General features: G+C 57.3%; 3 protein-coding genes across 3 annotated transcripts; 2 read left to right on the top strand and 1 right to left on the bottom strand.

Moving 5' to 3' along the window:
• The first annotated feature begins 45 nt into the window (after positions 1 to 45).
• PHYSODRAFT_545018 (hypothetical protein) lies at positions 46 to 3,962 on the top strand. Its single transcript, XM_009528145.1, has 2 exons — positions 46 to 895; positions 941 to 3,962. Exons 1-2 carry the CDS (start codon positions 120 to 122, stop codon positions 3,852 to 3,854), a joined length of 3,690 nt encoding a protein of 1,229 aa, XP_009526440.1. The 5' UTR covers positions 46 to 119; the 3' UTR covers positions 3,855 to 3,962.
• A 124-nt stretch (positions 3,963 to 4,086) lies between these two features.
• On the top strand, positions 4,087 to 4,497 carry PHYSODRAFT_264168 (hypothetical protein; the record flags this gene model as incomplete). Its single annotated transcript, XM_009528144.1, has 1 exon — positions 4,087 to 4,497. The coding sequence occupies one exon, from the start codon at positions 4,087 to 4,089 to the stop codon at positions 4,495 to 4,497; it is 411 nt and encodes a 136-aa protein (XP_009526439.1).
• A 2,760-nt stretch (positions 4,498 to 7,257) lies between these two features.
• On the bottom strand, positions 7,258 to 11,505 carry PHYSODRAFT_499031 (hypothetical protein; the record flags this gene model as incomplete). The annotated part of the gene is made up of 1 exon (XM_009528143.1): positions 7,258 to 11,505. One exon carries the CDS (start codon positions 11,503 to 11,505, stop codon positions 7,258 to 7,260), a length of 4,248 nt encoding a protein of 1,415 aa, XP_009526438.1.
• Positions 11,506 to 11,521: the final 16 nt, after the last annotated feature.

Genomic DNA, 11,521 nt, shown 5'->3' with positions numbered 1-11,521 from the left:
CGTGCGCAACCCTGCGGGCCGCCACGTAGATCGGCCCCCTCCTCATTCAAGCAGCTCAAGGGAAGGAAGATCCTCGTCGGTGCCCCCTGCGCCGCGCTCTCTCTTCATCTCCTGCGGCCATGCTGACCAAGTTCGAGTCCAAGAGCAACCGCGTGAAGGGGCTGGCGTTCCACGTGAGCCGGCCCTGGATCCTCACGTCTCTGCACAACGGCGTGATCCAGCTATGGGACTACCGCATGGGCACGCTGCTGGACCGCTTCGACGAGCACGACGGACCCGTGCGCGGCGTGGACTTCCACCGCACGCAGCCGCTGTTCGTGTCGGGCGGTGACGACTACAAGCTCAAGGTGTGGGACTACAAGCTGCGCCGCTGCCTGTTCACGCTGCTGGGCCACCTGGACTACATCCGCACGGTGCAGTTCCACCACGAGTACCCGTGGATCCTCAGCTGCAGTGACGACCAGACCATCCGCATCTGGAACTGGCAGTCGCGCTCCTGCGTGTCAATTCTCACGGGCCACAACCACTACGTCATGTGCGCGCAGTTCCACCCCAAGGACGACCTCATCGTGTCCGCGTCGCTGGATCAGACGGTCAGGGTCTGGGACACCACGGGCCTTCGCAAGAAGACGGTGCGCGGCGCCCCCACGGCCATGGACGACATGGTCGGCCCCCCGGCGTCGCGCTCCAACAACCACGACATCTTCGGTGCGAGCGACGCCATCGTCAAGTACGTGCTGGAAGGCCACGACCGCGGCGTCAACTGGGCCAGCTTCCACCCGACGCTGCCGCTGATTGTCTCCGGCGCCGATGACCGCCAGGTGAAGCTCTGGCGCATGAATGAGACCAAGGCCTGGGAGGTGGACACCATGCGCGGACACACCAACAACATCTCGTGCGTGCTCTTCCACCCGCGTCACGAGCTCATCATTTCCAACAGTGAGGACCGCTCGATCCGTGTGTGGGACATCTCCAAGCGCATGGGACTGCAGACCTTCCGTCGCGAGAACGACCGCTTCTGGATGCTGGCGGCTCACCCCACGCAGAACCTGCTGGCTGCCGGCCACGACTCCGGTATGATTGTCTTCAAGCTGGAGCGTGAGCGTCCGGCCATGGACATCCACGAGGGCCGCGCCTACTACGCCAAGGAGCGCTATGTGCGCATGTACTCGTTCGATGACGGCAGCGACGTCCCCGTGGCTGCTGTCCGCCGCACGGGCACTGCCGGTACGGGCATGGGAAACTTCCCTCGCCACCTCAACTACAACCCGTACGAGCAGAACTCGGGCACCAACAGCGTGCTGATGACGAGCGACGCCGAGGGTGGCTCGTACGAGTTGGTGACGTTCTCACAGGGCTCAGGCGGCGACACTTCGGAGTCCAGCCGTGGACCTGGTCTCTTTGCCGTGTTCGTGGCTCGCAACCGCTTCGCTGTCCTGGACAAGTCGCGCCACATCGTGATCAAGAACTTCCAGAACGAAGTCACCAAGAAGATCACGCCGCCCAATGGTACGGCGGACGGCCTGTTCTTCGGCGGTGTCGTGGGCCGCGTGCTGCTTCACATCGACGACAAGATGGTGCTTTACGAAACGCAGAGCCGCCGCGTGCTGGCTGATGTCCAGGCCCCGCGCGTGAAGTACGTGGTATGGAGCCCCAACTATGAGTACGTTGCGCTGATGAGCAAGCACTCGATTGTGCTGGCCGACAAGCAGCTCAACCACCTGTCGACCATCACCGAGTCGGTGCGCATCAAGAGCGGTATCTGGGCGAACGCTCCGGCCGAGATCTTCGTGTACACGACGCTGAACCACATTAAGTACTCGCTTACGAACGGCGACGCTGGTATTATCCGTACTCTGGACGTGCCTGTGTACCTCACTCACCTGGAGGGCTCTAAGCTCTACTGCCTCGACCGTGAGGCCAAGATGCGCACTATGGCTGTGGACCTGACGGAGTGCGAGTTCAAGATCGCGCTGAACAAGAAGAACTACACGGAAGTGATGCGTATGGTTCGTCACTCGAGACTCTGTGGCCAGGCTATTATCTCGTACCTGACCAAGAAGGGCTACCCGGAGGTTGCGTTGCACTTTGTCAACGACGAGAAGACTCGCTTCAAGCTGGCCATTTCGTGCGGTAACCTGGAGGTGGCTCTGAACTCGGCGTACGAGCTGGATGACAGCAAGTGTTGGTACCAGCTCGGCGTGGAGGCCCTTCGTCAGGGCAACATCCAGGTTGTGGAAATGGCCTACCAGCGCACGAAGAACTTCGAGCGTCTCAGCTTCCTCTACCTGGTGACGGGCAACCGCGACAAGCTCAAGAAGATGCTCAAGATCGCCGAAGTGCGCAATGACATCATGGCTCGCTTCCACAACGCGCTTTACCTTGGCGATGTCGAGGTCCGCGTGATGACCCTGGAGGCTGCGGGTCAGTTTGGTCTGGCACTGCTCACGGCTGCCACTCACGGTCTCGGTGAACACGTGGAGCGTCTGCGTGCCGTGATGCAGGAAACGAACCCGGACTTTGATGTTAACGCTTTCCTGTCGCGCGAGATGCTGCCGAACCCTACGCTGCTGTCTCCGCCGCCTTGCGTGAGCCGCCTCGAGAACGAGAACTGGGCTCTCGTCGAGATCAACGAGCCGACGATCCAGGACCACGCCATTGCCGCTGAGAAGCGTGAAGCCGAGCGTAGTCTGCAGCCGCAACAGCAGGACGCTGGTCGTCGTTCGATGGAAGAGCGCCCGGCGCGCAAATCGTCGATGGATTTGGCGCTGGACGCCGCTGGAGACGCCTGGGGTATGGATGGCGACCTCGACCTGGATGATTCGCTTACAATCGATGACCCGTCGCTGGGAATGGACTCGGCCGCTCTGGAGAACGACTTCGCTGGTCTCAGCACCGATGCTGGGTTCGTTGCTGCTCCTACGGCTGGCACGAGCCTTGCTGTGCAGTGGGTTCGCAACTCGTCCCTTGCTGCTGACCACGTGGCCGCCGGCTCGTTCCAGACTGCTATGCAGTTGCTGCACCGCCAGATCGGCGTCATCAACTTCGAGCCGCTCAAGCCCGTGTTCATGCAGGTGTTCTCGGGTGGTGCGGCTTCGTTGCCCACGCAGGGCAACTGCCCGCCCCTGCGCGCATGGCTGCAGCGCAATGACGCGAGTCAGCCTGCCGTGGCCGTGTCGTTCGGAGCTCTTGTGGAGGAGCTGAAGCACGCGTACCGTTCTTTCACTGGCGCCAAGTTCGACGACGTGAAGACGCACTGCGAGTCGATCCTGCACGCGATCCCGTTCCTAGCTGTGGACTCGAAGGAGGAGGCCGAGAAGGTGAAGGGCTTGCTGACGGTCTGCCGCGAGTACCTGGTGGCTTGCCGCATCCGTACCGAGGTGGCTTCCGTGCCGCTGGAGGGCAACCCGAAGCGCAACATCGAGCTGAGCGCGTACTTCACGCACTGCGAGCTGCAGCTGCCGCACCTGGTGCTCACGCTCAAGATCGCCATGACGAACGCGTTCAAGGCTGGCAACTTCATCACGGCGGCGTCGTTCTGCCGGCGGTTGTTGGAGATCCCGGAGGTGTCGCAGCACCCGCGCCACGAGAAGCTGCGTCTGACCGCCCGCAAGGTGCTGCAGAAGGCCGAAAAGGAGGCCCGCAACGAGCACGCCGTGGACTACCAGGACTCGAAGCCCTTCGTGCTGGACACGCGCAACTTCACGCCGATCTACCTGGGCGAGCCGGATGTGCGCTGTCCGTACTGCGCCGCCGCGTACCACCCGGAGTGCAAGGGCACGCTGTGCGATGTTTGCGGAATCTCGAAGGTCGGCGAGGAGACCATCGGCCTGGTCGTCACTGCGGCTCAGTAAGTTAGGAGGACAAGTATCGGATACCGGGCAGGTAGACCTTGTGTTGCAGCTGCAGTTGTCCCTAAAACAATGCGTGGCCCTATTTTATTATCCAGTGGGTCTCAATTTCGTCCAATCTTGATCCTCCGTTGAAGTTTTCGGCCACTCCCTGCCGTGCGAATTTGAATTCAAATCTTAGCGCGCAAATCTTTGTCCGCGGCCGTTGGTCAGAATTCAAACCGCCCAGTGTACCATGCGCCGGCACTTCGCGCAGTTCGACGACGAGCTCCAGGACAGCGACCAGACCATCGCGACGCCCGCGCGGCATCTGCGGCCCCACGCGCGTCTCCCCACGCTCGCGGACGCCAGCGATAGCAGCAGCAATGGACGCGCGCGTCCTACGCGCCGTCGGTTCCCGGCCTCCGCCTTCTTCTCGGACACCACCGACGACGATATGTCGAGGCCCATGGCAAGGACCTCGGGCCGCTCGCAGCTCTCCATGAGCGCGTGCAGTCGCTCCAACCAGCCGCAGACCAGCAGAGCGCCGTTGCACATGAGCGCGGGCCCTAGGGAAGGCAGGCGACGCAGTGAGAGAGCGGCGCAGACCCCGAGACTCCATGTGGACGCCATCCAGTTCCCTGCGACGCGGTCGGTGTTGTGGTAAGTATCTGTGTTGAGTATGCGGAAGCTGGAGATGGAGTTTAACGCTGTGTTTTGTGTTTATTTGCTGCAGGGATCGACGTCAACTGTCTGCGGAGCCGATCGGAGTGTCATTGGGCCAGGTGTTGCCGCAGTTTATTGTGACGGCGGAGGCATTGAAGGAGGTTTACAGATTGTTTGGCGAGAAAAGTGGTGCGCGCGCAAATGGAGCTGCGTTGTGTTATTTGTACGGGGATGCGACGACGCCGAGGGTGAAAAAGGTTGTGCTGCAGGGGGTGAAGATGAAGAAGGAAGATGCACGCGCTGCTGGAGCTTGGTGCATCCCGGTGCATTCTATTGCAGATGGGGGTAACCATGGACTTTCACCGGAAAGCTACGCTGCTACGATTGCTGCGGTGCAGAGCGGCTACCGTGATGAATACACCGACAATGTGGCAGCAAAACTCCAGCCCAAACTGTTGGTGTTTCGGTCATCGCCGCATGAGGCGCAATTGGATTTCCAGCTTGAATGCGCTGCGTCGCCCGTGTTGTTCAAGTTCTCACTGGTCCGAAATTTGCCGTTACAGATGACACCGCTGGCGGCAAGTCTAGCTCGACGCGAGTTTAGCACTCGCTCGGGCAACCTCCGATCCGGTTATCTCACCCTGGATCGCACTCGTAAGGCGGTGCCACTGTTGAAAGTCGACCCTCTCGTTCTGCAGCAACCGCTTGTTGGTGTTTGGGTGTACGGAGTTCAGATTGACGATGCTTGGGATGAGGAAACAGCGCGGCGGCAACTCGCGGATCCGTTCCTGTATTTCGCGTGCGTTGGGTACCTCATGTCTGAGGCAGTTAAAGAGCGTGTGGGACCAGCAAAGAACACGTTCTTGGTGGCACTGTACCCTGCCGGCGATCCTGAAGACAGTGACGCCGTTGGTTCTTTGCCTCGCTTTTTTGAGTGCAGCTACTCGGAGTTTTTGACACCGCCTGCACGACCACTTCCAATGGAATTATACTCTCACCGACGATCTTGCTTGGTCGGTGTATCGAAATTCTCAAGTGATGTCGAGCTTACTCTGTCGTCTGCGCCGACAAGCGAGTGGGAAGCGGCTCGACGCCAAGCTAAAATTCCCACTGCACCGCGTTTGACGGATGCCCAGAACTCTGAGTCAAGCGAGGCTAAAACGACGATTCCGGATAATAATGCAGGAGAGCGATCGTGTACACCACGAACGATGGCATCGTACAGTGACAAGGGAGAAGAGGAAGACATGGCGAGTGGGTGGACGGTCACAGGCGACGTCATCCAAAAGGATATCAACCCAGTTCTAAACGTTTCCAGTAGAGCATCGGCTCAAACTGACGAGGAAAAGGATAAACTTCCGTCATCCATCAATGCTGATCGCATAGAGGTTGAAGAGAAGTCTAGAAACGCACCCAGCGAAGCTGATCTCCATGATGCGACGTGTGGGCACGCTGGAGAAGAATCGTCGCGTCTATCATCCCTAAACGATACAGAAGGCATTGCACGGCGTCGCCAGCGTGGTTGGTCAGATAAAAATGACAGTAGCTACCGAAGTTGCTGCAAAACCCAACAGCTACTTACAATTCAGCACCAACAAATCCTCGAGAATCAACAGAGGCAATTGCATGAAATGCAGGAGCAAATTGCTCAACTGCGCCGCCTTCTCGACGAAGCAAGGGGCAACAACAGCAAGGAAGTGGTCCATCGTGTTCCCAGCGAGGCAGGATATGATTCAGACGCTAGCAGCTCGAGCATCGGAGCGGTGGCTGACGTCTCTAACGTCTCAAGCACATTCAGCAGGCATGGGAATGGCCAACGTAACTCGCAGTCGTCTCTTGCCTCGGTACCGCAGCGAAATGGCGATGAATCTTTCTCGGACAAGTCCTCTATTCGTGTGCACCAAGAAAACCAGAACAAAAACGAAGACAAAGACGAAGACGAGGACAACGATGAGGACGCCTCGTTGAGCTCACTGGATTTGTCGTCAATTAGCAGTGGCTCCGTTGACGCCGATTTGTCATCTCTATCGTCGTCTCTTGTTGGTGAACGGCTGAAGCAGCTCGATCCATCCTCTAGCATCAGCCAGTTGCAAGCACGTGGCGAATGCACGAACCCTCAAGCTGAAGTATTAGAACAGTCAAAGGTATCGACTGGCAGCATTCAACCAACTACCCAAGGTGAAAATTGCGCTGATACAGAGGCATCCAATGAGCTTGTCGAGGGTGGTGAGGTTGAGGAGAATCCCGTAGTGCAAGATTTGGTCATCGATGAATTGAGTGGTTCTATGAGCGGGAAGGCAACCAGAGATGGCAGCAAATCAAGCGTGGCGTCTGCCAGTAGCCGCGACGATGATGAAGATCGCGATGCCGATGTCAACAGCGACAATCCCTCTCTGACTGAACGGTTGTTGCCACCTGATGCTTACCTTCGCAAGGTTGGAGGAGGCTTCGTTGACCACCACGGTGGCTGCTTCACGACCCCACCATTAGACTTCCACAATTTCTGTGTACCTCGCATCAAGTTTTCGAGCGAGACACCTGAGTGCTCGATGTCCGACTCAGAAGACGAGGAGATTCGCCTCATCGAGCAGAAGTACAAGAGGTTGATGGCGGCATGAACAACCTACTCATTCACCTGCCCAGTAGGTATCCGTAGTATAGTTTCGTTCGTTTGTTCGGCAGGTACACTAAGATTAAGCGTTTACTACATCATAAGCAACTCACTGCTCCGATCTCCAGGAGGCGAAAGCTGCCGTAAATGCTACGGCACCGGGACAAGCAGTTCGCTGATTGTTTGCTTGACTTCAGACCCCAACGATGCTCCCGGGCTCTTCACATACACAAGGTAATCGGCGGGGAGCATGAACACATCAGGTGGTTGGCCGTTGGACGCTGCTGACTGCACCACAAACCGGAAGCGGTTCAAATTGTAGACGCCCGGCGCCATGAAGCATGCCTTCAAGTTGATCGCGACCCGGCTGTTTGGCGCAAAGCGCGTCACCTTCTTCTTGGTGACTCCCGTCCAGAAGAAGCGCGGAGGCGCACCGTGAAGTGGAGAAGCCCCAGAGTACGAAATCGAGTGCAGCTTGGTCAATGCGGCAGTACTGGGCAGTGAAGCTTGAGCTTCTTCTGGATGCAACATCTCCACAGTAACATCGAGCGGCGCTGAGCTAGGCGCCGAGTCATTGCATACCTGCATCATGATGTCTAGCTCGGCGATGTTGAGCCCTGACGTAGATCCAGGGTACGTGGAACCTTGCAGCTCAACCGAGTCGTCGTAGCTGAGGGTCACAGTTAACGGGCACGAATTCTCTTGAGCAGGTGGGCGGATTTTGACTGATGTCAAGTTAGTCTGACCGATAGCCCGATGAGGAGCTACCCCAGCAACCTTCTCGCTGTATGACGAGCTACAGTCGGTAGACCACACTAGCACCAGATGTCCATCCGTGTCCGAATGGGATAGCAAAGCATCTTTCGACGTCGGTTGTGGTTCCTGTTGGGGTTTATGGTCATTAACATCTTCGCCAGCAGCATTTTTCAGCGCCTTGTTCTCACGTCTCACACTTTGAATTGTACGGAAGCCACCACCGCGCTTTCCTTCGCTACCATCACCAGCTCCAGCGCCCCCTACGCGAACGAGCTCCGTTGCATTTTCGAGGCACAGAAACTGCTCGACAGGCAAAGTCGCGGATAACTCTGCAGTGCATTGCTCTGAGTTAAGCGGCAGCTTGCACATATCAGTTGTCTCTGAATCGAGTTGACGAACCACGCGGAAGTAGCTGGTGCTCGCCTCGAAAAACCCAAGATGCAGTGAATCTCGCACATTCAAGGCATTCTGTACCGACGGCCTTGGTAGTTTCTCAACTGCCCACGAATTGCTTACGCACAGAAGTTCCTCTAAACGGACTACGTCAGCCTGTGGTCCAGTCATCTCGTGGTGGTCGCCACGTTGGTTTGAAACGGTAATACCGAGAATGTATTCACCACTGGTGCTGAAGCTTGGCTCGATGGAGTACGACACGTCGACGCACGGCAGCAAATCCAGATCCAGCCGTATTTTAACTGTGCGCGAAAGAGACTTGGTATGAGTTTCTCCTTCTGTCTGCGACGACTTGTACTTGAATAAGAGGGCCGAATGACGTCGTCCAGGAACTGATCCTCGTGCCCAGACTGTCAGTTCTTTGCTTTCTCCCGGAGCGAGAACCACGTCACTCAAATCCACAACGTGACCACTCGCTCCAATGTACCCGCATAGCTCTCCTGCACTGTCCGTTCCCGATGCGCACAGCAACAAATCTGTACAACAAATCTGGAGGCCAGCAAGCGCTGCGGTTCCTGAGTTGGCCAGCGAAATCTTCAGCTTGATAAGCTCACCAACATAGGCCTCAGCTGGAACACCTTCGACTTTAACACCAAGCCACGGCATAGATTCAACGACATTGGCGATTAAACTCATGTTCGGCGCACGAGCTCTAGCTTCTCGGTGTGCTCTTGTATCTTGCAGTAGAGGACCAGGAATATCAAATGCGTGTTCACCCTGGACGTCTCCGCCGCATATCGACCAGCGGACGCCCGTCAAACTTAGTTTCCCTCGAATCTTTGGGCAGACTGCAAGACGGACCCGCTCCTCGCTGCATGGCAATAGCTGAAGGTTCACACTGTCAATAACAATTCGCTGATCGCCAGAATCTCGGTTCTCTGGCACATCAAATGTCTCCATGTCGTCCCCCACGATTTCAAACTTCCCGAACAAATGGATATCTTCAACATCAACAGCACACGAGAGTGCGTTCTTCATCACAAACTCAACATAGATCTGTTCCCCCAAAACGTAGTTTTCGGGTTTTTGGATCGCAGCGTTCTTCTTGTTGCGATATCCGGCATACAGGTGCGAAGGCGCAAACCAACTTTTTGCTTCGTCCGCTCCAGCCGACGTAACGTACTGATGCAGACGATTCTGCTTGTCAATATGCTCACCCAGTGCTTGCCACGTCTCCTCTTCCGAGTGATTGCCGTCAATAGAACGGTCAATGCCAAACGCATTGGTCGACGCGAACACAACTGTTGACTTGTCATCCAGCTCAGGCATGCACAAGTCTCTCACCAGAAGTTTCTTAGCGCTACTATCTTCGTTTTTGATCAAAACGGGTCCACCCCGAGAAAATGAGGACGGGGATGCATCAGCGCAATCCGTTGCGAGGAAATCCTTGACCATCAGACCAAAATCGTACAGCATCGCCTCTTGTTGACTTGCCGAGTTGCGGCCAGTGCCGATGAGCTTGAGAAAGAGGTTAATAGAGGCCATGCGATCATCCAGCTTATTGGCTTGTTGTGCCAGCATAAAGTTGATGTGATCTTCGACGAGAAACCAGCCGCTGCAGTCATAGATAGCTCGTGCCAAAGAGTAGCACCTGGCAGAGTGCTGCTCATGTCCAAGCGAATCGTACACGTGCCCAGCCATCACCATTCGGAAACCGTACTTGCGGAATTTTGGCTGTCGTGCTCGAAGGTCACAGAGAGCTGCACGCTCCATGAGAACTGCGGCACAGATGCCCTGTTCCATGGTTGATCCCCGAATCAGAGCAGCAGACGCGTTATCCATGTAGTCTGTGAACAAACCAGACTTACTCAAGGCGTGGTAGATCTCACCTGCGATAACCGCAGTGCGGATAGCCAGTCTCTGAGTCAACGCAGACGGCGCCTTGGCGTAGATAGCATTTGCCGAGTCCAGAACATTCGTCATTTGCATAGGCGACCCCTTTGTCAGAAGCAAGCAGATCGCAATCATCTCGTTGACGTTTGCGCAGTGGAACACCGACTTGTCCGACTTGAAGTCGTCACGAACCAACCGATACATTTGCAGCGCGAGCTCGTAGTCTCTCACCAGGAACGCCGTGTCCGCCAGCAGACGCGTCTGCGACTCAATCGAGTCGCATTTGTACGTAACCCCTCCCGAAGCAGCAGCATTTGACGGACGCAAGTCCTTCGGCTTGCGCAGCCACGACTTGAACACATTCTTCACGCCCTTCTTCATCGCCGACACCACCTCGTTCAGCTGGAAAATCCGCCCCTCAAGCGAGGACAGCATGAACCGCAGTCCGAAATCCCGAACGAACGCCTTGATCTGTGCCACATCATCTCTGGACAACAAGGTGCCCACTCCATCACTCACCTGCGGGAACGTCTCCATTTCATGCGGGAACAGGGGCGGTCTCACGTACGGGTTCTCCGTCCACAGCGTCGCGAATTGCGAGGGCGGGGGGGCTTCCTCCACGGGCAACGAATTGATCCTCAGCACCGCTCCATTTACCGTGGTAATGTTCATACTGCGCAAGATCGCGTCCGGGTCGATAGACGTGCCCTCCGTCTCCAGCACATCGTGCACCACCACGTAGAACTTGGGCACGAGCATGGCATCGTACAGTCCTTGCTGGAACGGCGCCGGGAGGTTCTTGGGCGCCGTGAGTTCCTCGAAGCTGTGGCGCGGGTTCGGGTCCGTGGAGCTCACGACCACCAGCATGGCCACTGGATGGCACAGCAGACTGTACTCTTCACAGCGGAACGTGTCCATGAGCGTGTGCTTGAAGGAGCGGTACCAGGGCATGGGGTCGTTACTGCCTTCCGCGTCGGCGTCAGCCCCAACAACGCGGAGGTACGTGGGGACGTCATCGACGCTGGTGACGCGCGGGATGTCCAGCTCCACTGCGGACGCGGCGTTGTGCGGCGGCGGGTAGCGCTTGATGCTGGCGTTGAGCTGCTCGGTGCCTTCGTTGAGCCCCAGCGAGTGGAACTGGCTGGCCGAGAGGAAGCGGAAGTTGAAGCGCGCGAGCTGGATCGGGTGCGTCACGGAGCGCAGCGGCGTGTCGGCGTCCTCCAGGCGCGCGAAGCCGTTCAGCAGGTCGGAGATGGACAGGTTGTTCTTCTGCGCGATGCGCTCCGCCTCGGACGTGGAGCACGTGAGCACCACAGGCGCGAACGTGTCCTGCACCCAGCTCTCCATGGACTCCATGGCCCGGCGAGCAGCG

The sequence above is a fragment of the Phytophthora sojae genome (assembly GCF_000149755.1).
Source record: "Phytophthora sojae unplaced genomic scaffold PHYSOscaffold_4, whole genome shotgun sequence".
Classification (NCBI taxonomy): Eukaryota; Oomycota; class Peronosporomycetes; order Peronosporales; family Peronosporaceae; genus Phytophthora; species Phytophthora sojae.
Note: the sequence above shows the minus strand (reverse complement) of the source record. Positions and strands in the feature narration are given on the sequence as shown.

Bases quoted from the DNA above. Each gene is read 5' to 3' on its own strand.
- PHYSODRAFT_545018 (XM_009528145.1), top strand. From the start codon at position 120: ATGCTGACCAAGTTCGAGTCCAAGAGCAACCGCGTGAAGGGGCTGGCG. The intron at 896-940 runs GTGCGTGCTCTT...CATTTCCAACAG, and splicing joins GGACACACCAACAACATCTC to TGAGGACCGCTCGATCCGTG.